Genomic DNA, 27,709 nt, shown 5'->3' on the forward strand with positions numbered 1-27,709 from the left:
GCAGCGAGTTAATTTTTGCAGCGTCGCCGTCGCTGCTGCGGCCAACAAGAATACGCGGCTGGGAACGCGTCGGTTGTCGTCTCTGCTGCTGAAGCGCTGCCACAAGCTTTTTGTTTGCGCTGGCATCGCGTGGAAACAGTTGCAAGCCTTTGAACGATCAGCGACGACGACGAAAACTTTTGCGCGGATACAAACATTTCTTTTGGTGTTGCTTTGTGCAGGCGCCTCCTTGTCGCCAACGTCGCCGCCGACGCCAACAACACACAGCAAGCTGACAACAGCAACAGCAACTGCAACAACAACAGCAACAACAATAAACAAAGAGTGCGTTAAGAGCAGCTTGCTTAGCTTATCGAAATTTAGCAATTGCAATACAACAATTCGAGAATTCGTTAAATTTTTTTTTGGTTTTTTATTGCTTATTGAACAGCGCGTTTTATACTTTTTAGCTTCAGTTCTTTCGCTTGTGTTAAATGTGCTAAAAACAAACAAACAACAACAACGACAGTTAACAAACAACAACAATACAAACTAACAACAGTAAGCAGTGGCCTGTGGCAGTTGCAGTTGCAACAACAACAACAACAGCAGCCGACGGCAAAGTGAATTAAACACGGAACAGCGCACAGCAGCAATCAGTTGCTCACAACAGTGACAAGTGTCAAGTGTAAGAAACTAGAGCAAAGAGATCCTTGCATATAAGCAAATCCTTTTTGTTGCATATTTTTTATTGTTTGCACGCGCTCGCGCTCTCGTACGCTTAATTCGATGCTGCAACAGCAACAACAACAACAACAGCAGCAGCAGCTCAATAACAGCAACATTTATTTTTTGTGCAACACACAGTAAGAAAATTAACTGAGCAAACAACTGAGAGTAACAATACAATCATTGTACGCCTCAAAATTACAACACCAACAACAACAGGAGCAGCAGCAGCAGGAGCAGCAGCAGCAGCAGCAGCAGCAGCGGCAGCAGCAGCTAAAATGCTAACGGACATGACACCGACGGCCGGCCAATTGTACGGCTCACAAATACCAGCAATGGCAGGCATGAACATAAGCAACATTGCCACACATTTGCAGAAGCCGCAAGTGAATCCGGTAAGTGATAAAACGATAGGCGATAAGCGATAAACGATAAGCTATAAAAGTTGACAACAATAAGAACAGCAGCAGCTCTAACAATTGTCAGCATACATATGCACACATACTGTAGTGAGAAATTCAACTCACAAGCCCAAAAGGGCTGCAGCAATGATTGGCAATTGAAAGTGGCTGCTGCTGCTGCTGGTTGCTGTTGGTTGCTGCTGCTGCAAATCGATTCGTTGCGGCTTGTTCAGCGTTCTGCGATCTGTGTGCAAACGAATTTCACGCTACAGCTTAACAGATACTCAGAGGCCACAGCTACAGCTAGAAAGATAGATGTATAGATAGAGAGATAGCACTTCAGGTATGCGCCGCTGCTGAAATCAATTATCCAGGCTCGTTTGAGTTTCAGTCTCAGTCCCAGTCCCAGTCCCCAGTTGCTGAGGTGTGAAGCTAACGATGAAATGATTTTGCTTGATTTGCTTTTTGTTCCAAGTCAATCGTATCGTATTACGAGCTATAGATACGATCCAGCGATAGCAACAGCACAATGACTTTTCAGCTAATTGACTTTTTCTTTTCGCTTTTCGCCAACTGCAGCGGAAGCAAACACTTAACAGTCTGCCAAAAAAAATTTACTGATCTTTAGCTAATGATCTCTCAGCTTTGATCTGGCGCCGCTTGCGACCCACTAATATATTAAACTAAAGCAATGCCAAAAGCCGCAACAAAAACTGAATAATGAAATATATAATTTGCCGCTTGGCGCGAAATAAAATCAAATTAAATGCATAATCAAGCTTAATGATGTTTATGACACAGACAAAATGCGAGCAATTAATGTAAAACTAAATAAAGTTTGGAGCAGTCAAAGTATAAAAATAAATTATTACAACATTGTTAATAAACAACAAATTATTGCATTTCGTTTTGTTTCTCAAAACTAATTAAAATAAATAAAAGTCAAAGTATAAAAATAAATTATTACAAATTTGTTCACAGACGAAAAAAATGATCTAAAGCTTAGCTTAAAAAATATATATAAACATTTTGAATTAATTTTTTGTAAATTAATTTTCAGTACAAATTAGTTCAATTTTTTTTACATAATTATGACAAAAAAAAATATAAAATTTTTGATAGACAAAAAAATGAGTTCAAAATTTATATAAATATTTCGAATCATAGAAATGAAATTTTGAATACAAATAAAAGATTATAACAAAAAATGGTTGAAAGCTTAGCTTAAAAATTTCGTTGTTTTCTTAAACTAATTGCAATATGCATAAGTTTATATATATATAAAATAAAGTTAGAGCAGTCTAAATTATAAAAATAAATTATTACAATATAGTTAAGCTTTGAATTTAAATAAAATTGTTGTGCTATAAAAATATTTGTTTTAAACAAATTAGTACTTACATAACAATATTAATCAAATGCAGTCTTTGCTTAGTTAATGAAAGTTAATCCATCATTTATGTCATTGCTTAGTTAAGCAAAGCGTTTAACGTTCCATGAGTTTTCATATAATTTTTTATATTTATTTTGCATGCGCATTTCTTGTTCTTGTTGTTGTTGTTGTGGGCAAATTGCATGACACTTTTAATAGAGTTAGTAACGCCAATAATGGTCATAAAGCAGTTGCGCCAAATAGGCGCAAAATTGTTGAGAACTGGCTACGTGCAACAGCCCCCCGCACCGCTGCCCCCTTCAGCTGAAGTCCATCATCATCATGCCACAAGCACAAAGTGCAGACGCCACGCAACTGCGTGTAAATCTTATAACGCCAACATACAGAGGCGTAGTGGCTAAGGGGGGTGCTTGAAAAAAAATATATATATGCATATTGATGGAGTTGGCCAAGCGTTTATTAAAATTAATACCACATCAATCATTGAACAAACGCGCTGTCGGCCAAGTTCAAAGCGTTATGGCCTAGACATGTTCAAGACTAGACTTGCGACTCGACTGTGCTAAGCTGAACTTAGGGCGCTGCTTAAGAAAGTTACACATGCGCATTGGTTTTAATTAAAAGCGTTTAAAAAGACGCAACAGCAACAGCAACAGCAGCAACAAAAACAACAACAAAATATGATAAATTACCAAGACAAACTGAAATTAACATTCAAGCCCCAAACACATATGTGGCTGCTGCAAAAGAAGCTGCCATACAGTTTATTAAAATACAAGCATGTATGTGTGTGTGTATATACGTGTGTGTGTGTGTGTGTGTATCAAGTTGAGGCTGTTAAGTTATTGAAAATCATGCAATGCCGCTTTTGCCGTTTTTCCCATGAACATCATTGCTCGCTCTTAAGTCTCCAGTCCGTTCGTCTGTCCGTCCGTCTGTGCGTCCGTCTGTCTGTCTGTCGGCATAATCAGCATAACAAAAGAAATTAAGCAATAATATATTAATGAAAATACCAAATGCTGCTGCTGCTGCTGCTGCTTCGAGACTTTGTCTGCTCTCTTGTCTTGGCCCAAAGAACGCCGCGTCATTGACTAATTTGTTTGCTAGCAGGCTCTGCGTTTAGGCGCCAGGGCGTCGCATTAATAGCTCAGTGTTCGGTAGCCCTGACAGCAGGCGGCTGTCAGCATAGGTCGCGACCCATAGCTGCAGTCAAAATTGAATTTTATACGCAAAATTCTTCTCTCGACGCTGCTCGACATTTTGACTCAATGTTTGATTTGGCTTAATGAATGCGGCCAACGCTTTGTGCGCGTTTTTCACCTTTGACAATAGAGAGCCCTGGCCCAAACGCAATTAACTTGCGTCATTTGGAAAATTAGTTGCCATGATGCTGCAGAAATAAAAAGCAGCAGCAGCAGCAGCCACAACAAGCGCACTGAGCTCTCCAGCAAGGTCGCATTTTTACCTTTCAAAGGGCCGCGCCGCGCATTTTCCTACTCCCCCCTCCCCACCTGCGCTAGTCTTTTTCAATTTACAACAACACACAATACACTGTGTACGAATTATAATAACTAAAGATTGTGCGTGCCTGTGCGGCACTGACTTGCAGTTTATGGCGCTGCCAGCTGTTCGACATTGCGTATACGCAATGCACAACAATTTGCATAGTAATTCAATAAGCCATGTCCCTGACCAAAATGCGTCACTAGCACTGTCTGCTGCATTAACATATGTCAGCTTGATTTATTTATATAAAATATAAAGCAATAGACTTTGGGCTATGTGGGCGCATTAATGTTAAGTCATTGGATTAATTTGCTCAATTACAATTGCATAATAATTTTGCTATTTCGTTTCATTTGAAGTGAATTGAAGTTTATTTTAAGTAATTCATTTATATTTTGTTTAGTAATTGTAATTACGCATTAGATAAATTTGCTCAATTACAATTACAATAATTATTGCAATTTTTTGCAATTAATTCGAATTGAGCACAAATAATTCAAGTAATTCGATTCTTTTAACTGCGATTTTAATTTTTGCTTATGCTCAATTAAGTTTTGTTTAGTTTACAAAACAGACACATAATATAATTAAGCACATGTATGTTTTTCATATTAACAAAATATTTTTACAATATTTTTTTGTTTTATATATTAGTAGCTGCTAATAATAAATATATTCAAAAATGTTTTAGCTTTAACTTTTTATTTAGCTGCTTTTGGCGCAGATTTAGAATTTGATTTAAATATATAACTTTGATAGCTCAGCAGAGTGAATTTCCCTAGATAGATAAATTGTTGAAATAATATTGCAAACAATCTTTGGGTTGAGTTCAATTTTATATTGAAAATATTTAAATTAATTCCAGCGTAGATTAATTGAATTGGTAATTGAAATTAATGCAGCATAGAAATGAAATGTAATGTCATTTATTTTCAATTTCAATTCAAAAATATTTCAACTGAGCGCTACATTTATTTCAAAAATGAATGGAATTGATGCAATAGATAATTAAAATTAAGTGCTAGTAGCAAGTTCTTATCGAATTAAATGCAATTTTAAATCTTTTGCTTATGTTTAATACTGTTGAGCTCTTTTAAATTGGAAAATATTTAAATTTACATCAACAAATAAATGCAATTGATTAAATTGATAATTGAATTGAAAGCGTTATTAGAATTTAAGTAGCGCTTGCTGCTAGAATTAAATGCAATTTGTTTTTCTTATACTATTACAAAATGTACCGCAATTTAGAGCAATTGCTGTTGGCCAGCGCGAGCTTCTAATTAGCCACAACGAGTTGAGTTGCTGCCTTTGCTTTTGCCTTTGCCTTTGCCTTTGCCTTTGCCTTTGCCTTTGCCTTTGCCCATTTGTGCGTCTTGGGCCCAAGAGCGAGCGAGTCTATTACTTAACACTCATTTGGACTGACAACGAAATGTTAGTTTTACCGTTGACAAGCGCTGACAGCCGCTGCCTGGCACGCCCACCAACCCCCGCCCCGTCCCGCCCCTTGCCATACAAGTGTATTAAATAGTTTTGTACTTTAGCTAGAAACTATTAGCCATAATAATAAAACGACAAGTGTAGGTAGTAGATATGACTATAAAGTTAATTGTTGACAGCGACATAATAATAAATTGACATAGCTATAGCATATATAATATATATGCAAGTCTGCGCAGTTGGAAATTATTTGAAGCTGAACGCTTTGGCTTTCGCCATAATCGTTAATTTGTTGCTTGTCGAATCGGCAACAAAAAAAAAAAAAAGCAGCTGCAACATAAACAACAAGTTGTTATAAATTTTGTTGACACGATGTCAAAACGTTTGCCAGCGTTGATTTGAATGCAAGTTCACGAGTTAATCAATTTTAATGCATGGCAACAGCAACAGCCACAGCCACAGCAACAGCAGCAACCACAATAACAACTCGTAGGCCAATTGTAGTGGTCACCTTAAAAGCAACAAAAACAACAGCAACAGCAACAACAATTTAAGCCAGACCCGTGCTCAGTGTTGCAGCTCATTGTTGCTTTTGGGGTTTGAGTGCAATCAATCGATTGTTGTTGTTGTTTTTTGAATTGTTTGATCGTGCTGTAAATTTGCTTTTCAAGCTGGTGACGGCAATGGCGTTGTCGATACCAATGTTGCTGCTGCTGCCGCCGTCGCTGCTGCTGCTGCCTTATATGGCCAACAGCCCGAACGATCAAGCAACGTCGCAGTCGCAGTTTAGTTAGCCCAGGCAGCTCACAAAGTTATTTATTTATATACGTATGTGTGTGTGTGTGTGTGCGTTTTTTTTTAAGCGTTGTATAACTTGATAAAAAGAGAGGCAGAGCAAAAGAGCGAACAACAGATTGGGTTACGTTTAAAGTTTGCTGCAGAATGAAATGATTTATGGTCTGAATTACAGATAATTGTGATAATCATACCGAAAAGGCGCAGGCACAGTTTTTGCAGTTTGTGCAGTCGCAAAAATATTTTGCTGTATTGTTTCTTTATTTTTCATGTTCGGCCTGAAATCGATATAAACTTTGTGCAGCCAGCGCCGAGCAAAAGATACAGCTAAAGCCACAGATTCGTATCCGAATGCGTGTCTAAGCCACATAAGAGATTGTCTATATTTAAAATAGACTTGACGTGGCCATAAGAATGCATTGCAGACATGAAATCTGCAGCTTATTAAAATCAATTATTTCATTTAACCTCCAACTGTATATTTCAAATTCTCAAGATATTTTAGCAACAAATAATTGCGTTACTACATGCAAAGTCTGTATATTAAAATGTTTATAAATAGTTGAAAAGAATAAATATTTTGTATAAATAATTCTTATAAATCTATTTAGAAGATTTTTTGTATCATATAAAGTGACATTTTCTTATTTAGCTCGTTTTTATTTTATGTTTAAATAGCAAACATATTTTAATAGTTGAATGTAGCCACAAATAAATTCTAAATTTATTTTCTATACTAAACTATTAGCTAAACACTATAATTATGTATATTAAAACTAAAATTGTTGTTTGCTACATTTTTTTTGTGTATAAAAAAACAAATTTTCAAAAAAATTCATATATCTTTCAATTATAAAATTCAAATTAAATTTTTTTCTTTATTGCTCTTTTATATTTTCTGTATGCGCTAGAAATAAATTATTAACATATTTTTATTGTTGAATGTAGCGTCATATAAATTCTAAAATTATTTTCTTTAATCTTCTATATACATATTTTCTATATAATATAGAATTCAAGTTGTTGGCTGCCGCATTCTTCTTATTTAAAAAAATTGTTGATATCAAAAGTAAATTACTTTTTTCTAAACTCAAAAATTCATATATTTTTATGCAATTATAAATATAATATACGCATGAAATTTATTTATAGCAAATGAATAAAAAGTATAAACTTTAAAATATCATTTTCTGATTGATTATTGCTTAATTATTTATTATATAAAATTGTAGTTGCTGCTTGCTACATTTTTTTATATGTAATGCTAAATAAAATAACAGAATTCAAGTATTTATAAATTTCGAATGAAATATTTTGTTATAATAAATAAAATTGCTCATTTCTTTAGTTGTTGCTTATAGACTTTGAAATATCATTTGCGTTCCAAGTAAGATGATAAAATTATTTAGCTCACTTTAGTTCTATGCTCTGGCATTTGTTCGTTTGCCATTGTCATTGTCTATTGTTTACTTTTAGATTTAGTGCAAATTCTTGCGTGTCTGTTGGGCATTGTTTTGGTCTCTAAGCCAACAAAAATTGTTGCTACGATTTGTAAGGATTTTCGCCAGCTCAGCTCAGTTAAGCGGCTCAGTTGCCCATTGTGTTGCTGTTGTTGTTGTTGTTGCTGCTGCAAGCGACTTTGGCATTATTTGCTTAGGCGGCTTTTGGTTCTGCATAAAATGCACTCAGAGCTCAGTGCGCACAGTGCTCACAAGGGTCTGACAGTTAAGCCCACTGTGCGTGTGTCCAAATGTGAAAATGGATTTATTTTAGTGCACTTTATGTGGCTGTGTGTGTGTTTTATTTTTTATGTGGCTATATTTCTGGCAAGTGTTGAAATGTGCTTGACTGACAAGACAGGGGGGGGGGGGAGGGGGAAGGGGGGGGGGGCTGGGCGGCATTTTGGGGCGTATGCTTGGCGCAGCTGACAGGAAACGTACCGAATGTTGCCGCCGCCACATAGCTGTAAAAATGTTTTGCAGTTTAATTGCAGTTAGTACGCATGTAAATAATAAATAAAACTAACTAAATAAATTCATTTGATTTATAGTCGCAGTCGCAGTTTAACATTTGCGCATTGGTCAGTCTAAAATTTGAGCTGCAACTTGAGCTCATTGCAGTTGTCACTACAGCTTGGCTGCTGCTGCTGTTGCTGTTGCTGTTGCTGCTGCTGCTGCTGCTAAAGACATTAAATGAAGTCGTTAAAATCATTTAATGACGTACTCGTTTGTCACTGCGGCAGCAGCGTTGACAACTGATGTGAAGCGATGCTCAACGCCAACGCCGACGCCGATGTTGCTACGTTGCTTACTAGCGAGGCATGCAACGCGTCATGTGGCATGACTGCAGTCGCAGTTGCAACGTTTGTCGGCTGTTGTCAAAAAGAAATTGAAAGGATGTTTGATGGCATGCTAAATTGACAAATGCATGCAAAACACTTGGCGGCTGCCCGTCTTAGCATTGCGACTCTCATTATTCATAGCTACTAAAAATTGCATGTTGCTGCTGCTGTTGCTGTTGCTGTTGCTGGCAAAAAGTTGCGTGTAAGCTGGCATGCAATTGCCGTCTGCCTTGATGCTCTTTCATTAAGCGCAACCGTTTTTAATTTAATTTGAAATGTTCTAGTGCAATTAGTGCAGCACATTGCTGTTGCTGTTGTTGGTGTAGCTGTTGGTGTTGTTGGTGTTGCTGCAACACGCTTTCTATTGTGCCCCCACACAGTTTTCACTGCGCAAATATGCCAAATTGGCCATTGCAATTGTACACCAACAACACCAACAGTACACCAACAATTTCAACAACAACAGCAATAGCAGCAATAGCAAGTGTTTTGCTTGGCCAGGTGTAGTCATGACTTGGCGCGCTTAAGTCAAATGGCCAAGTTTAGTCATAAGGTCAACAGCAACAACTTTATGCACCACAGCAACATCTTTAGCGCTGACTGTTGCTAACGCTGCAAGCGTTTCGTGCTTTACAGCGCGCGACACACACACACACACACACACACACACACACACACACAGTCGAAAACATTGTTGCTGTTGTTGAGAGCCTGCAGCATGAGCAACATGAGTTGCTGTTGTTGCTGCTTAAGATGTATCTGCTGTGATTACCACCAGGCGAGCGTGTACTTAAGCATTTTATATGCTTTTTTTTTCGTCTGTTGCTCTTTTTTTTTTTTTTTTTGTAGGCCATGTTGTCCTTGTGCTGAACGCGTTGCAGTCGCTGAGCCCGAAATTGGGTTTATAACTTTAGCCGCAGCCAACGCGCGTTGAAATGGCGTTGATGATGTTCATGTTTCATGTTTCATGTTTGTGGCTTGATGAAGCTCAACGATTATCCGTCGCAGCAGCAGCAGCCACAGCAACAGCAACAGCAGAAATATGCCAAGTCAAGTCAAGTCAAGTAAATTGATTGATTTGCCACGGCACGAAGCTGGACGCAAGGCTGAAAACTCGTTTCAGTTTCAATTTCATTTTAAAGCCACTTGGGCAACACAACACACAGAAATTGTTAAGACGCAAGAGTGGGCTGTTGCTTTGGCTGTTGCTGTGTGTTGCAAAGTGGGCGTTGTTGCTGGCGTGCCAAAATCTATTGAGGCATGCATATATTTGTGCAAGTTATTTTCAAACGACGGCGACAAAATATGCAGCAAATGCAATTGAAACGCAGCACCGAAACAAAATTTTGTATGCAACGCCCACAAATGGGCCACAAGCCAGCAGCACACACAACACACTGCTGAGTGTGTTGCTCATGTGGCAAGATGCGGAAGACGCAGGCTGCAACTGCCACACACAACAATTTCTCAATTGAAATGTGTACGCGAAAATTGTTGCCAGCTTGCCACGTTTGACAAATAAGTTGCATGCAAATACGTAAGCAGCAATTGCTACTGCAGCAGCAGCAGCAGCAGCAGCAGCAATGCACAGCAGCAATTTGTATGCTATGAATTAAATTCCAGAGCAGCTCAATGGCTGTTGCTGCCATTGATGAAAATCACAGCATCACCTTTGACCAGCAAAGTTGTTTGTCAAGCGCTTGTCTGACAGCAATTGTTGCTGTTGCTGTTGCTGCTGTTGACATGACAAATTTGCCTGCTTGGCAACCGCAGCAGCAGCAACTTGTATTACAAATAAAATTAGTTAGCACTCGCTCTCGCTTTCTCTCTCTCTCGCTCTCTACAACTAATAAAAAATGTTAAAACGTTTATCAAAATTCGTCGCCAGCATTGTTCCCACATTCGTCAGTCTCACTGCCAAGCCGTGAAATGTCTACAGCTAGCTGAGAAAATGGCCCCCAGGCAACAACAGCCAAAGCCACAGCCAACTGCAACCAGCAAGCAGCAAGCAGCAACAACAACAAAAGGTTAACCCAAAACGCTCTTGCTGTTGCCTGCTGAAATTGTCGGTAATTTTCGGGACCAGTCAAAAGGTTTGGCTCTTGGCTCTAAAGTTTGCATCTTTGGCTGTTGCTGTTGTGTTGTTGCTGCTTACATTTAGCGTTAGCGTGTGTGCAGGTTGTAATTTTCTACTTTGCGCCTACAAAAAAATATTTAACAAAAATAACACCAAAAAGCGCAGCTAAAAATCTTGCTAGGGCTTTAGGGCTATTACTATTGTTGCTGTTGCTGTTGCTGTTGTTGTTGATCGCTTGTTGCTGCGATCATTATCGATTGCAGTCGCTGCTCATAATTATGGCGGAACTTGTTAACTGCTCATAAAACTGAAATGAAATTGTTAACTCAATTCAAATGATATATACACGATTCTTGCTGTTGTACAGTTAAAACATATATCGTGCCTTGGCGCTTTCGTGTGCGAAATTCAATCAGAAACTATCATTGATGGCGCCTTTTTATGGCTTCATAAAAAACACAGCAACAACAACAACAACAACACACAGACTGTTATACAAACAGCAGTATCGTAGTAGCTGTTGTTGTTGTTGTTGTTGTTGTTGTTGATATTGTTGGTGTTGCTGTTGTTGTTGGTGTTGCTGGCTAGAGAGCTAATCGGTGTTGTCTATCGCGCGTTTGCTGGTGTTTTTGCGTTTTGTTAATTAGCCATTTAATGCTCAATAAAACATCAGACAACAACAGCAGCAGCAGCAGCAGCAGCAACAACAACAAGTCACAGTCACAGTCACATTCACACAATTGCGCCTGCAGTCACAATATGTCCAACGCACACTTTTTGATTTATTGAGTCATTAAATAATAATCATAATTTTCTTGTTTAGCAGCTTTTCTTATTTGTTTTCATTTAATCGCTTTATTTTATGCCCAAAAGCCCACAGACTTAGCTGCTTAGCATATTTTGTGAAATTCAAAAAGTTTAGCTAACGATTTTTAAGCATATGGCAAATATATTTAATTCAAAGTTTTATTCGAGATATTGCTATAAGTTAAGAAATGAAAGCTTAAGCAGTTGGCAACACACACATATAATAAATATATTTAATTAAAAGTTGTAGTATAAGAAATTGTCTTAGAAAAGTTTGTCAGCTAAAAATGTATTTTAATCTTAGCTTTATATAAGTGTAGCTTAAACAGTTAACACACACACACACATGGGCATAAGTCGAAAATTCAGCAAACTGCTAACAACGATTTTTAAATATATAATAAATTATTTAATTATTATTTAATTAAAAGAAATATCAAGAAATTTTTGTTAGCCTGAAATAAATTCAGCTTAAACACTTGGCCTATTAGCTTGGCTAACACACACACACACACATGTGTGTATAGGCCAAACTGTCAGTTAATTAATCAAAAGTTTTTGACGCTCGCAGCAAATGCGTTTAAATACTTTTGTTGGTTTTTCTAAATGCCGCTAAGGCCTAACAAAATTATAAAATCATTTATATTTTTTTTTTATATATTTGTTATGCGTTAAGAAGAGCGTGACGAGCTTCAGCTAAAAAATATGTGCATAAATTTTGAATGCCTAAATGCGAAGCATAAAGTTATGTCAGCTTGACTATTAATCAGCCACCAGTAGCTAACTACGCGTAGCTAGTACAGCTTTATACAGTTGTATAGCAATAAAGAAATCAATAAGTCAAATTGGCGGCTTACGCATGAGTGTGTGTGTGTGTGTGTGTGTGTCTGTGTGTGTGTGTATTTCATTATTTATTATTAAACGAATTGGTGCAACCTTAACTGCCAAGGCAATTGGCTACCGGTGTTCTGCCTTGCCAAATGAATATGCAAAAGAGCCAACAACAGCAACAGCAACAGCAGCAGCAGCAGAGACAGTGGCAGTTGGCAGTTGGCAGCGACACCCCAAAAGCAATCGGCAGCATTTTGTTGGCCCAAAGCGCAAACAACTGCAACAGCAACAGCAACAGCAGCAACACGCAGCGGGAGTTCCGAAGCCGCAATTCACAGTCCGTAGCCGCAGACTCAACTTTAGCTTTATATATATGTATATAGCTAATTCAAATGAGCTGCAAAACGTTGCAGACACAGTCAGACAGACATTCAAGTGTCTGTCTGTCTGTCTGGCTGCTGCTGTGAGTGGTCAGCAGCAGCAGCAGCAACAGTTGCTACTTTTTTGATGCAGCAGCCTTTTGCAATTTATCAGCAACTCTTGTAGCGTGGCTTGAAGCCGAAAAGAAATTGATTTGCATATCCAATTATAAACACATTCTGAGCAAAAGTTTCAGTTATTGCTGCTGCTGTAAACACAAATTGTCGCACTTTGGCAACAGCAGCAGCAGCAGCCGCAGCAACAATAAAAATGCATTTTTTGTAAGCTGACTGGCGCCAGCTTTAACTTTAACTTTATATATGCTATATATATATCGTTTATGTATCGTGATGCAGCAGTCACGCCATAAGCTAAATTTGTTTATGCCTAATGGACTGCTACATGACACAAATGCATTAGCTAATATATTTGTTTGAGTTAAGTTAGTGAAAGATTAAACCGCGCGCATAGCAACGAGCAGCAAATATAAAAATGCAGCGTAGCAATAAATGAACTTGAAACTTGAACAAATCAATTGAACTTAAAGAACAAATTCAAAAACTTGTACATAAATATGTATTATATGTAGCTAAATAAATGCTTAAATATATACAAAATATATAGCAAAACTTTATGGCAACAAACATGGAATTGATTATGAAATTATACGCATGAGTTTGAATTAAATGCAAACTAAGAATTTAAGTTAATACAACTAAAGCTGTTTGCAAAAAGTTGTAAGCGTTTTATTATATAATTATATATTTATTTATTTCAGCTTACATATTATGCAGAAACTGTTATAATAAGTAAACTGCTCGATAGTTAACTTATAGCTTATACTTTATATGTTTATTTTGTCTAAGCATTTTATAAGTAATTTAACATTATTGTGAGTAGCTAACGTTGCTTGAATCTAACCAAATAAACATAAAAATATATTATGTAGTATAAACAAATGCTTAGTAGCACAGCTTAGTGATATAAATAACAACAACATGCTAAAGTGAATCGACGCTTAAGAAAAATTTCAAATCATTTAAATTTTGCTACTTGACTGCAGCAATTTTGAGCACTGAACTTAATTATTGTAGCTAAAAATTAAATATATTATTTTATTTAAATAAATTAGTTAAAAACTAAAAATATTTTAGGCAATTTTAAAATGATTTTTGCTAGTACAAAAGTTTGCATTGCTGCCAATGCGAAATGCAATCGTCTACGCTTTAGTTTCGTTTACAAGAAGTTGGCTACAATTGCATATAACTTGACTGCTATATAAGGCTTAGCTAACTGCATAATTGACCTAGCTTACCTTAGCTTCCTATCAATCGATTTTTATTTGGCTAAGTTGCTTGCTCAACTCACTTGCGCTAGTTGCAGCTTAGTTAATTGCCACACTGTCATATTTAATTAGTTAAATCACTTATAAATATTTAAACTGCAGCACTTAACTGAATCGACTAGGCCTATAAAATAGTTTGTGTGTGTGTGTGTGTGTGTGTGTGTGTGTGGCGTGTTTGGTGGGCCTGTCACTGATTAAACAATCGTCACTTTTAATTAAAAGCTGCCGCCAGTTTTGAGGCCAAGTCAGCAAACCAAATGCAACTGCCGGTTCGGGCAGGCAGGGAAATGAATATGGGGATTGGAAATGAATATGGAAATGGCTATGGGTGTGGGTATAAGCAACGGGATTCATGTTGTCTGGTTATTTTTTTTGCTTTGCCTTGCTTTGCTTTATGCGTTTTGTGTAGCAGCTGCATGCCACTGCAATTTGCAATTACCACAAACACGCGGCATAGACTGGCAACAGCAACAGCAGTAGCCGCGGCTTGTGGCATGTGGCAAAAGTTTTTTAGCTTTGGCTTTGGCTTTTCTGCAATTAGAACACACTTTGGCGTGGCTTTAATGATAAGGACGCTTTGGAGTTGAAATTTGTAGGCGCAGTACGCGTTTAGGTGGGGGGGGGTGTCGTGGCAGGAACTAGTTTTTAAGTGTGTCTGCGCCTTGGGCCAAAACTATAAAACGGCAAACTGCAATTCCATGGAAGTGCTATAAGCAGCAGCTCGTATATATGTGTGTGTGTGTGTTGCCAATTCACAGTTTACTGGAAATATTATTAACCAAAAAATGTTGTTTTAGGCTCAAAGCAGTGCGCCTAGTTTTGAAATCAAGTGCGCATTGTTTAAAACACAGACAGGGTCAAGTGGCAGGCACAATGGGCCTAACACTTGATTGCAGAGCAGTTCGCTCTCTCGCTCTCTCTCTTTCGCACACACTATTGCTTTCTCTGTCGCTGTGTGCGCATTAAGAGACTTAAGCCCAAAGCGGCTGAGTCCTGGTTTTAGCTCTAGGCTCAGCTCTGAACTCTCAGGCATGCGGCTTAGCTCAATGGGCGTCCAGCAGTGATAATCACAACGGCACTTTTCATTCAACAAAGCGCCCCTCTCTAGCTCTCTCACTCTCTCGCTCTCTTTCGCTTGCTAATTTGTTACAAAATTGCACATTTGACTGGCGCGCAGCCCAACATGGGGTAGCAGCTTGCTCATTTCTAATTTCAACGGTTCTCGCACATCCTGCGCAGCATCCCTGCCCAGCCCAAATCCCAACCCAATCCCAACATCATCCATCAAATGCACTGCCCTTTTGCCAGCTTCTCTCGCTACAAAAACAAAAAACTCACACACACAACAAAAAACATTTTTAACATTTTCCATTCAGTTTCGCTGCTGGCTGCGGCATTTGCAGCCTTGCACTTTGACCTTTGTCTCCTACTGCGCCATTTTCGAAACACTTAGCGGCGTTTAACAGTGAGTGCATCTGTGTGTGTGTGTGCGTGTGTGTGTTCATTTATAATTAGCTAGCATTAGCACTATAAGCTGATACGAGTAGTACAGTTGGCACTGGCCCATGAAAAGTTCTAAGTGCACTTAAAATAAACCGAAAATAATCTACTAAATGCTTATTTTATATAAAAATAAAATATATATATATATAAAAGTAAGAGCTGCTCTTGATAAATACTTTATAAATATAAACGATGAGCAATGGCAGTGGTAAAGTGAAGAAAATATGAATAAATTATAAAAAAATGTTTATTTAATATTTTAATTTATACAACATATTTTCATTTTATTTTAATATATATATATAAATATATGAATTTTTGCTTATTTATTTTTTAAAGATTTATCGACACTACCACAAAATAATTTGAAAAATGTGGCAGCATTTTGAGCTCATGACATTACACTTTGAAATTTTTATATAAAATGTCGCAGGGTAGCATAAAGTTATTTGTGTTTGTTACTAGCTGCTAAGCAAAAAAAAATAAATAATAAAATTATTACTTAGTCATATATTATAAAAAATTGTTGAAAAAAAAAAACATTTTACGCATTTGCTTATGAGGTCTACTTAATATTAATATATAAGTATATCTATATGATGGCTATATTTTTTTTAAATCTAAAAAAATTAGCTACATTTTTTATTAAACTAAGCAAGACTAAGTAGCAATTGCTAATGAAAACTTATAGTGCTGCAATGAAATATTGATTGATTGTTATAAAAAAAATCTAATCAAGCAAGTATAAATAATTTAAACAAATATTTTTATTGAACTATTTTGCTTATAAACTATAAATATGTAAATAATATAAAAAAATAACTAAATCGAGCGTTTGCTGCAGAAAATCAATCAAAATCGCTGTGCCATAAATATCAATATCAACTTGCTTTCAATCAAGCTCATTATGCTAATGAAGACACACAGCTGCACACGCCTACACACACACACAGATACACACACATACACTTGCATAAGCTAACTAAATAAGCAAGTGAGTGAGTGAGTTGAGCTGAGCGCGTCTCGAGTTGTCTCGACTTGTCTTGACTTGACTAACTTGTCGAGTTGTCTAAGTGACTGGCCTGGCTCTGGGGCGCTATTTGGCATGCCTTTATGCACAAGAGAGACCCAACCCCAGTCAACAGCAACAACGGCAACAACAGCAACAACAGCAACGGCAACAGCTAAAAAACAACAAGCCTCAGTCATGTTCATGATCGCCTGACCATCGACATGAGCATCGACAGCTTGGGGCGACGTTTAAATTTGTTCATACTATAAACCAAATGAGCTAAAGATTCTATCTGTTCGTGTAAATATTTGTTAAAATTAAGCTTTCAACTAAAAAGTTTCCAAAATGTTAATTTGCGCAGCAAAAAAACAAAAAATAACAAAAAAATAAATGCAAAGGCGCCTGCAACTTGCTGCAAGTTTATATTTTATTTATAGAGCATTGACAGTTCCATGTTATTTTTTGTGTGTGTGTTTTTTATTTGCATTTATAATGTTTTTTTTTTTATTGTTAGTGCCTGTAGCAAATTCTGTGTCTGTGCCACATGCAAACAACTCGGCGGGCATAGCAACAACACCTACAAGCAAAAGCAGCACACACATAATTTAATTAATTAATGCTCGCCGATTCATGCTTAGAATTTTTATTCAATACAGTTAGAGCTCCACTTAGTGTTAGTGGCGGCAAGCTGACCTTCGATTCAGTTCTCTACCCCGCGGGGCGCGGCGTGGGGCAAAACCCAAGCCAAGCCAAGCAACTTGCACCTGTCACCAACTACACCGCACAGTGTTAAACAAAAACCCTACACTTGCCAACTCGTTGCTCTTTGCTTTGGGGTTAAAACAGCGGGCAGGCCAAATTACAGCTAAGTACCTTATTTGTATTGTTGTTGTTGCTGTTGTTGTTGTTTAGCTAATGACGCCATGAGTTAGTGGTCGTCAGTGCTGCGGTTTTATTTATTTATTTTTTGGGTTTTTCGTTTTTTGCTTTTGCAGTCGCCCTCAAACGCCCCCATTGTTTATTAACGTTTTTGTTTTTAGCCAAAGAGTTGTTGAACAAAGTGCGGAACGTAGGCAAATTATATGTGCGGCTAACTGGGGAGAACTATCGAGTGATGGGGAGAAATTTCAGGCTAAGTAGTAAGAAAAGAAAACTCATATAAATGCGTATAAGAAATCCTAATTAATTAAATGTAGTAAATAGAACTATTCAACTATACAACAACAATATTTATATTTTTATATTGACACAAAGCTTATAGTTAACCATAAGCTGATTATGATGTGCGCATATATAAAAACTCAAGTTAGCTGCTTATAGGCTACGCCTGCTAGAGTTCTGCTTGATTTGTAGTGGAAGTGGCGCAGATATAAACATTGTATAATAGAATAGATGTACTAAGGACTTAGACGCAGCTACATTTTTAGTTTTGTGTCTCTAGCTTGTATAGTTGCTGAGATCGTAGCGCTCATACATACAGAAACACAGACAGACTGTAATTTTGACTTAGATCGATATTTATATGAAGACTAAGCTTATAATTAAGAATAAATTGATGTTTGCATATATTGAAACTGAACTAAATTTCATCAAGGCTCTGTCTGCTTGAGTTTTTCTTGATTTCTGGGGAAAGAGTTGCAGATGTAAAAATTTTAGACTAAAGTCGATCTGCTAAGGACTTAGACACAGCTATGTACGAAGTTTAGTGTCCATAGCTTGCATAATTAATGAAATCTTAGCGCTCATACAGACAGAAAGACAGAGAGATAGACAGAAGCTGATCAGAAATATATGTATATGTTATTTGGTAGCTGCCACGCCTCTTCTGCCTGCTATGCACAAATTTATTTTAGCTAAATAATAAGACTCTTCGCTTCCCTTCCTAACTATATACTGAGGTTTTTTGAAAGAACTGGCAAGCCTAAAAAATAAAATCAAAATACTAGCTGGCAACACTTTCAATTTAATTTCAAATTAATCAGTAGTGCCTTGATAATTTAGTTCTAATTAATTGTAGTGCTAGCCAAACTGCATGATTAGTGGACGTAACTCCCTTAAAAGTAGCGAAAGCAATAGCAAGTCCATTGTCTTGATTTGAATGCGGTTTAAAGTGCTCGAACGACTTGATAGGCTTGTTAATTGAAAAGCCCAAGTCAACCCCAATTACTTGCAGACGCCACTCGAGTAGCAGCCCCTAATAATAACTGAGAGCTGTTTGGGGAAGTTCGAGTTCAAATTAATTGCAATATGAGGCACATTAAATGTGACCCCATTGAGGGTGGCGCAACAAACGGGAGAGCAAGACTGTCATGTGGTCTTAATGAGCGGTCAGTTAATCATGACATTTTAGACCTTGAGTGGGTGGTTTGGTTGGGTTTGGTTGCTGGCGCTGATGAAGCGCAACCAATCGGGCTCTGGGCTGGGGTCTGGCTAATGAGCAGCAAAGAGTGGCACATAAAATTAAAGTATTTCGTTAAGTAAAAGCATCACATGATGCTCTAAACTTTGATTTCGAGACTCGTCGAGTCGGGACGCACATTAAAGACACTTTAATGCACTTCATCAATTTGGGTTATGGCTACAAAAATGCTGTCCAGCTTACGTATCTGTGTGTGCATGTGTGTGAGTCGTAATTATCTTTGGCGCAGACTCTCGAGCCGTTGTGCGTTGTGAGTTGACTGCGCATTTTAAGATTTCGCAAAAATAATAAATAATAAAAGAAAACAACAACAGCAAACAGGCTGCTGAGCTGAGCGAGCGAGCGAGCGAGCCACTTGCAGGGGGTGGGGGGGGTGGAGACAAAAAATTATGATGAAAAAGTCTGCGCGTTTGGAAACTCCATTAATTTTTTTTAGTTTGCTTGCCTTGCTGGCTGCTTTTATTTTTATTTTATATTTTGTTATTTTTGGAGCCTTCGCTTGCAGCCGCTCAGCCGAGCCGCGTCTCTCATTCTTAATGAGTTTTCGTGTATGGCTTACTTATAAGAGCAGCAGCACAGAACTGGGCCAGGACCAGTTCCAGAGTTCCAAGGAACTCTCTTGCCCCACAGACAAAGTTGGTTAAGCGCACGAAAATTAAAAGACCAGGCGCTCTCCAAGCTACTTAATACTCCCAATACGTTTTATTCCTTTTGCTTCCCTTTTGCTCTGTGGCTCTGCGGCTGTGTCTTTAATTTTTTAATAAACTTCTTAGACAGCAGTAGCCACAACGACTGCTGCTTGATCACTTTTGCGACTTGGCGTTAACCGAAAAGGGCCAAGAGCCAAACAAATGCTGCTATAGCTGGAGCTGAAGCTGCAACTGCAACTGGAGCTGGAGCAGTTTCCCACGCTGCTGGGACCGAAAAATCAAAGCCATTAGTTTACACTTTACATGCTAATGGCAAACGGCTACGTGCAGACCCAAACCCAGAAAGAGAGAGAGAGAGAGCGAGGCGCGTCCTTCAGCTAAATAACTGCACCCGAGGGCTAGAGGCCTGAGCTTGAGCTTCTGGTTAGCTTCCAGTTCGAGACTAACTGCCCGAGTTGCCTGCCTGCCTGCAAAACCAATGAACTTTTTTAATTGCCTATGAAAATGCGCACACCCCACCCTACCACCCCTCCCACCCAGCTGGCCACCACTTTAGTAAAGGCTCATCCGCAAAACGCGCGCGTATTCGGGTAGCCAGGCCAGAGACCCGCAGTGCCAACTTCGACTCGACTCGACTCGACTCGCCTCGACTCCACTCCAAGTCGACTTCAACTTCATTCATTCAACTGCTGTCTGCAGTGTTTGCCGCAATTTAAAATCACACAAACTACAAAAAATAAAAGAAGGAAATACAGTTTAACTGCTTTTTGTTTTGGCGCCGTTATTTCGGCTTTGCCGGACTCTAAAATTTTCGGAGGCAAGTTTGATGGCCTGCTTTGGCTTTGATTGCTACACTGTGCAACAAAGTCTAGTGCATGAAGCATGAGGCCGCAGCGCTTCAGAGTTTCAAGAAGTTTTTAATGAACTTTTAAGCCTTATAAATTAATTGTTAGGCGCTGCGAACGTTTGTGAACATGCAAAAGCAACAGCAACAGCAACAGCAAAAGCATGTTGCATGTTTAAGTTTCAAGCGAACCGCAAACAGTTAACGTTATTTGCAATTGGCAAAGTTAGTCCACAAACAGTTGCGAGTGCTCGATGCACTTAAGTTTCAAAGAGCTGCTAGACACTATAATTTTTAGCTCCATAGCTATGCTACTTGGCATGGGCAGTAGTCCTGTCCTGGTGGTCGCATATCAAAGGGTCTAAGCCGCGCGCTGGCATTTGGCTAATTAAAACAGTTAAATGTCATTCTTTTGCTCGAGCTCAGTGGCGTGGGGCGAGGGGCGTGCGCGCGCGCTAAACAAATTCGGTTAACGCAGCAGGTGGGCGCTGGAATCCGGAATCTGGAACTCGCAGCGGGCGCTATCAACGTTTGGCGCTGCAGGTTCAGCACCTTTCATGCGATAGCGATAGCCAAGTTAGGGCCACATCAATCGGAGGCGGTGTCATAATTTTCACAGCAGGTGTCGTTGCTAATGATTTACAGCTGAAGCGGCAGCGGCGGCGGCGGCGTCAGTAGGTAGTGCAACAAAGTGCAACACAGAGAGAGAGAGAGAGAGAGCGAGTGAAAGAGATAGAGACTGTGCGAGCGAGAGCGTTCGGCAACGCGTCGGCAATAACAATAAAAACATGAAAAATCTAAATTCGTTGTGGCTTGGACTCGGCGCTTCGCTTTGATGTTGCAAGCGAAAGCAAGCGAGACAGCATGCATCCGAAATATCGGTAGTGTGAAGCACACACACATAAATTAGAGAATGCGCTGTCGCATGCATTTTGGAGTCGTACCTCGATTCCATTCCATTACCAATTGGGAGGCGTTGCAGTGGCTCGTTGCGCTAATTTGGTCGCTCGCTCGGTCGGTCGGTCGGTCGGTCAGTGTGTTTTGCTCGCCTCGGTGGCGCCATGGGCCGGTGGCGCCCCCTACAGCGCACAAGTGCCAAACAAATTGTTTAGCCATTGTATTCAAACAAAAACGATTTGTTCGGCATACAATTAATGTTTTGTTGATACATCGGGCATCGAGTACTTAATGGAATCGCAAATCGAATTGATTTCAATTGACTAACTGCATCCAAATTGAGAAATCGGAACACTTTACCGATATAGCATCGTTCAAATTGTATATTTAGTTTAATGGTGGAGAAATGCTCCAAACATCAAGCCTACCTTACCCTATCACCACAACAGCTTTTAATCCGAATGGAGCTTAAGGTTCAACTGGGTTCTCCCGACTCTGATTGGAAATCATTCCAACCTAAGCTAACCTACTTGGACTTGAATACAACGAACCCTTTCTCAAAATATCACATCAACCCTACCTAGCTCTAACTCTAACCCCAACATCTTTTAATCTGAATTGAACTTAATGGCCATCTGGGTGCTCCAGAGTCTGACTGTAGCTAAAATGATTCAATATATATTATATTCCTTTCCTTAATTATGCTCTATTCGGTTCCATTATAGGTCAAGCAAGCGCACAAACTTTTATCGACAATATATAATAGTAAACGATATATTTAAATGAATACCTTAATCGAACTTACTCTACACCTTTATTTGATTACAAAAATAAGTAACCTCACATGTCATAAGATTTCAAAACATTCTGATGGGTAATACTAAGTAATAAATTCGCACATTTTGTGCAATTAGAAAATAGATAGATAGAGAGAATGGAATCCTGTAGATCACCGATTCGTCGAACTACAAAAACTATGTAATTGATTTTGAATTTTTAGAAACTCTTTGTTTGATCTTTTTGGAACAAATTGAAGGAAATGATAAATTGATAAAATAAATGTTTACTTTTCTGCATACGTCTGTGTTAGAAATTCACTTATTTATTCCATAAAACATAAAAAGTTGTAAATTTATGATGATAACATATAAATTTTGAACACACCCGTCTAAGCTGCCTGAACTGAACTTAAGTCTTAGCTATTTGAGTATTTCGAGCATGTTTTTCATTTAGTGGCTTGGGTCTAATCGATTAATCAAATCAAGTTGTGTTTTAATTTGCATCGACTTGATTGACTGACTGACTGACTGACTGACTGACTGACTAACTAACTAACTGACTGCTTGACTGCCTGCGCCGATATCATTTTGTATAATTTTCTTGCCATACACACACACAGAGACTCACATGGATATATGGAGTGGAAGCCAGGCGCGCAGTTGCACGACGTTGAAATTGCTCCAATTATGTTTGAACTGGCGCAGAGCTTGGACTGAAAACTTTGGTTTTGGCTTTGGTTTAGGCTTTGGCGATGTGAGGCCAAAGTAGTTCGGTGGCTGGCAGTTAGAGAGCTCATCCTTGTATAAGTAATTCTGTGAACTGAATTGGCCTCGAATGTCATTAGAATGGCAAGAGCATGGGGGAGGGGGGCAGGCACCTGTCTGTTGCATAGTCAGGGGCTATAAACGTGCAACTCCCCTCACTGCAATGCGGAAATAGTTCCATCGGGTGGGGGTGGGTAGGGGGCCAGTAGGGCGGCCGCGACCCCGGCAATTATTCGACAAATAGCAGCTTCCGCGTACTCCGTGTGGATCTCTGGCTGTGGGTCTGTGGCTTTGGGTTGATTGCCGGTTGCCACGGCCAGTGTGCTGTGTTCAATTGGCCAACGAGGCCAACGGTAAAAACGCCAACTAGGCAACTGTAAAATCGCTGCACTGAAACTATTAACTTAATTCGCTTGGACAGCCAAGTCAGCCACTTGACTACTGGGCGGCCAAAAGCCAAAAACGAAAAACGAAAAAGTGGCCCAATCAACTTTTACCAGTCGAAAAACGAAAAATTGCTTTTGTTGTTGCTTGGCTGGTTGCTGATTGTTGCTTGTTGCATGTTGACAATTTCAGTGTGTGCATCAAGCAGCTGCTGAGCTGCCAAGCGAAATGTGTTTGATGAGGATCAGCAGCAGCAGCAGCAGCAGCAGCAAAAAGGATCAGAGCAATCCTCTCTCTCGACCGTCGTCAATCAGCCTAAAAAAAGAATTTCAGTGCGAAAGAGCGACAGTGATTGAGCAAGTGAGACAGCAAGTCTCAGGCCAGGCCAGGCCAAGTGTCAGAATTTATAGACAAAAACAAGCAGGCAACAAAGCATAAGAAAACAGCAAGACAACAACAAATTTAGAGCGGAATTGAAAATTAGTTTTGGCCAAAAAACACAACAAAAAATGAAAATGAAAGAAAAAACTCAACGCCGCAGCGCAGGAGGCTATTAATGACTTCCTTCTCGGGCTGCTTGCGGTTCCTCTGCTTCTTCTTCTTCTTCTCCTACTACTCCTCGCTGTTATAGCCTTGTAAATCAAAATATTGTATAAGCGATTCAGAGTTCAAGTCGCAGTTTTTGTACGCTTGCTGAAAATATATTTAGCTTCAAAATTGCTTTAAGCTATTTTTAGCTTAAAAAATCTAATACAAATTTTGAAAAAAAATCGATTATATTTAGAATAAATTATATATTTAGTAATGTGGAAAATTGGTTTTTTACTTGAAACAGTTTTTAGTGTAAAAAGCTGATGGCAAATTTGAAAAAAGTTTTGAAATTGCTTTAAGCTGTATTGAGCGTTAAAAAGATAATATCAAATTTTAAAAAGCTGCAATACTTAAATACTTAGCAGTGTGAAAATTTGACTTTTTATTTCAAATAATTTTAAAATTTACATTATTAATAAGTTGTAACGTTAGCTATTTATATAAACTTTTGTGCCAGCAACAAATTTTAATTTTCTTAGTTATTGTATTGTTAAATTTGATGTTAGTTGACCAAGCTTGCGTATTAGCAAATGTACCCGCGAAGAAAACATAAAAATCTTTTTTAGCATATACAAAATTGCAGACCGTAAAAACTTTGGCGCATTTAACGCTAAAAGCAAATTTCAGTTTTGATTTACGTAGCGAATTAATTTTGTGGCTTGGCGTCGGTGGCGGCGGCATTAGAAACCGTTGTGTTCTACAGCTGCTGCTGCTTCTTCTTCTCATTGTTGTTGTTGTTGGCCACAGGAAGCGAAATTGAGCATAACTAATTTGTATTTGAATAATTTGGAGTTTCGCGCGAAAGGCGCTCTCGCCTTAATTAAGAAATGCAATTTTCGCACAGTAAAATTTCCCACGCTAAAATTTTGAATTAATTTTGTTGCCTCTCTCTTATATTTCTCTGCAGGATCACCCCAGCCTAAGAGGCACACCGCTGGCCATGCTGGCCGCCCAATGCAACAAGTTGTCGAACAAATCGCCGCCCCCGCTGGCCGATGCGGCAGTCGGCAAGGGCTTTCATCCCTGGAAGAAGAGCCCCAATTCACCAGCGGCGGGCAGCAGTGGCAGCGGCACCGCTGGCGGCGGCGGCGGCGGCGGTGGCAGCAACAGCAGCAGCGTTGGTCAACACTCACCCTGCGCCATTTCGGCGGCCAGCTCCTCCAGCTCCAGCGGCAGCGGCGGAGGCGGCGGCGGCAACAATCAGGCCTCGCGCAGTCTCTCCTCCAGCGCCAGCAGCAGCAGCAGCACGATGGTCAACATTACCGCTAGGTAAGCAGCGCAACGGCGCACAGTGGTCCACGCATTAGAGACGAGTCGCCAAAAAAAAGTGCAAAGAGAGAGAAAGAGAAATTATGCAATTCAACAAATTCAATATTAATTAGTTAAAATATTTTCAAATTATTAAAAAGTTATAAAGGCATTAGAATTAGGAATTTAATTATCAACTAATACTATTTAAAACTTCCAGTTGTCAATAATAAATACGAGATAAAGGGCGAGGGAGAGAGCTAGAGAGTAGTGAGAAGTAGTACAAATTTTGCTAGATTTTATTTTGTGAAATATTAATTAGATAAAATATAAAAATACATGAACAGAATTAGAATTAGGAATTTAGTCTTTTAAAATTGCAGTTCACAATAATAAATATTTTTAAATGCATCGATAACATATATGAGAAAAAGTTTAAATTAGAAAAAAAAAAAACTTATACAAAGTAATATTTTTTTTTATAAATTCATAGAAAACATATTTGAGATTAGAAGGAATTCAAATGTTATAAGATAAACTATAGCTATAGAATAATTAGAAAGAAAAGAAAATGAATATTCATGCAAAGTGCAATAAAATATTTAGAAATTCATTGAAAACATATTTGAGTATTTGATATTTTGTACTTTTTTGCTTTGGCGCCACTCGCTCAATGTGGACCACTGTGCGTTGCTCAGCCAACAGCTCGCTCTATACAACTTGTGAGTAATTTCAGCATCTATCCTTACAGTCGGCCGCTCGCCTCGTCCTGCGCGGCAGTTAGTGGCTCAGCGTCCGCCTATGGCAGCGATTTATATTTTCCGAACACAGCGACATCGACGGCCAGCATGGCCAGCATGGCGGACAATCATCACATGCACCAGGGGCTGCTGGGCAAGGTGGAGGGCGCCGCGTTCGGCTCCGTCTACTCGCGTCATCCGTACGATTGGCCCTTCAATGCGGTTTCGCATAAGGCCGCCGAGGCGGCGAGCGTCAACTCCGGCTGGTGGGACATGCACAGCGCCGCTGCAGCGGGCAGCTGGCTGGACATGGGCAGCGCCGCCGCTGCGGGCATGCACTCGACGATGGCGAATTACGCCAGCGCCGCCGCAGCGGGCACGGACTACAGCTCGGCGCTGTCGCACTCGCTGTCGAATACGGCGCATTTGCTGGGCTCCGGGCAGCATCTGCTGCAGGATACGTACAAGAGCATGCTGCCGGGCCAGGGCGTTGGCGGCTTCTCGCTGCCGCATAGCTCGCCATCGGCGGCGGCAACGGCTGCCTCGCCGCAGGCATCGACGCCCCCGACGACGCCGTCGCCGCGCTCGCAGCGTCGCTATGCGGGACGCGCCACCTGCGACTGCCCCAACTGCCAGGAGGCGGAGCGCCTGGGGCCGGCTGGCGTGCATCTGCGCAAGAAGAACATCCACTCGTGCCACATCCCGGGCTGTGGCAAGGTCTACGGCAAGACGTCGCATCTGAAGGCGCATCTGCGTTGGCACACCGGCGAGCGTCCCTTTGTGTGCAACTGGCTGTTCTGCGGCAAGCGCTTTACGCGCTCCGACGAGCTGCAGCGGCATCTGAGGACGCACACCGGCGAGAAGCGCTTTGCTTGCCCCGTGTGCAACAAGCGTTTTATGCGCAGCGACCATCTGGCGAAGCACGTGAAGACGCACAACGGCACGGCGCCGAATGGCATTAAAAAGGGCTCCTCGGAGTCGTGCAGCGATTCTGAGGATCCTGCCAATCAGTCGGGTGAGTCCAACGGGCTGGGCGGCGCGTCCAGTGGCCAACAGACGGGCGCAGGCGGTGGCGGCGGGGGTGGCTCCGCCAGCTCCAATACCGGCAACAACAACAATGTTGCTGCATCCAGCTCCAACGCTGTTGCCGGCAATGCAGCTGGCAGCCATCCCGGCACCCCGACCTCGCTGCATGCGCACAGCGCCTCCAGCACGTCCAGCAACCAACTGCTGGGCGGCGGTCTGCACCTGGCCACGCCGCACCAGATGGTCGCCGCGGGCGGCTCGCCGGTGATGCTACATCAGCAGCACCAGCAGCAACAACAACAACAACAGCAACAGCATCAGCAGCAGCAACAACAGCAGCAACAACAACAGCAGCAACAGCAGCAGCAACATGCGCACCAGTCGGCCCATCAGCAACAGCAACAGCAGCAGCAACAATTTGCACAACAGCAATCACATCCGCATGCGCATCTGCATCATCATCATCATCATCATTTGGTGGGTGCCTCGGCGCCCAGTCCCGGGCTAGATCATCGATTGGATCACAGCGCTCTGGTCGATATAAAGCCGCCGATGGTTTGAGGTTCGCTGGGACCCTTTCTGTTCACCAACTGAGCAGAAATGGGTTCCCGGGTTACCGCAACCCACCCCCCCTCTCTAACTTATAAACTTTGTTCTATATAATTCAGCTATATATATCGTATACGATATAATATTTTTTTTTAGTAACGCGTAACATTTTGTAAGTCCCTTAGGTGTTTTTGCAGGTGCAGTACATAAATTAATAAATAAATGGCATTTTCTTTAT

At 40.1% G+C, this 27,709-nt stretch overlaps 1 protein-coding gene across 2 annotated transcripts; it reads left to right on the top strand.

Annotated features, from left to right (window-relative positions):
- Window positions 1-92: 92 nt before the first annotated feature.
- LOC108607245 (transcription factor Sp9) lies at window positions 93-27,709 on the top strand. Of its 2 annotated transcripts, none has more exons than XM_017997927.2 (3): window positions 93-1,103; window positions 24,816-25,177; window positions 25,893-27,709. In XM_017997927.2, the coding sequence occupies exons 1-3, from the start codon at window positions 987-989 to the stop codon at window positions 27,481-27,483; spliced, it is 2,070 nt and encodes a 689-aa protein (XP_017853416.2). In that variant the 5' UTR covers window positions 93-986; the 3' UTR covers window positions 27,484-27,709. The 2 variants fall into 2 exon arrangements, with proteins under 2 accessions (XP_017853416.2, XP_017853417.2); XM_017997928.2 differs by having other exon boundaries at window positions 94-1,103; window positions 25,908-27,709.

This window comes from Drosophila busckii, chromosome X (assembly GCF_011750605.1).
Source record: "Drosophila busckii strain San Diego stock center, stock number 13000-0081.31 chromosome X, ASM1175060v1, whole genome shotgun sequence".
Lineage (NCBI taxonomy): Eukaryota > Metazoa > Arthropoda > Insecta > Diptera > Drosophilidae > Drosophila > Drosophila busckii.

Coding starts and splice junctions, on each gene's coding strand:
- LOC108607245 (XM_017997927.2), top strand. CDS start 987: ATGCTAACGGACATGACACCGACGGCCGGCCAATTGTACGGCTCACAA. Junction 1,104..24,815: donor AGAAGCCGCAAGTGAATCCG/GTAAGTGATAAA, acceptor ATTTCTCTGCAG/GATCACCCCAGCCTAAGAGG. Junction 25,178..25,892: donor ATGGTCAACATTACCGCTAG/GTAAGCAGCGCA, acceptor GAGTAATTTCAG/CATCTATCCTTACAGTCGGC.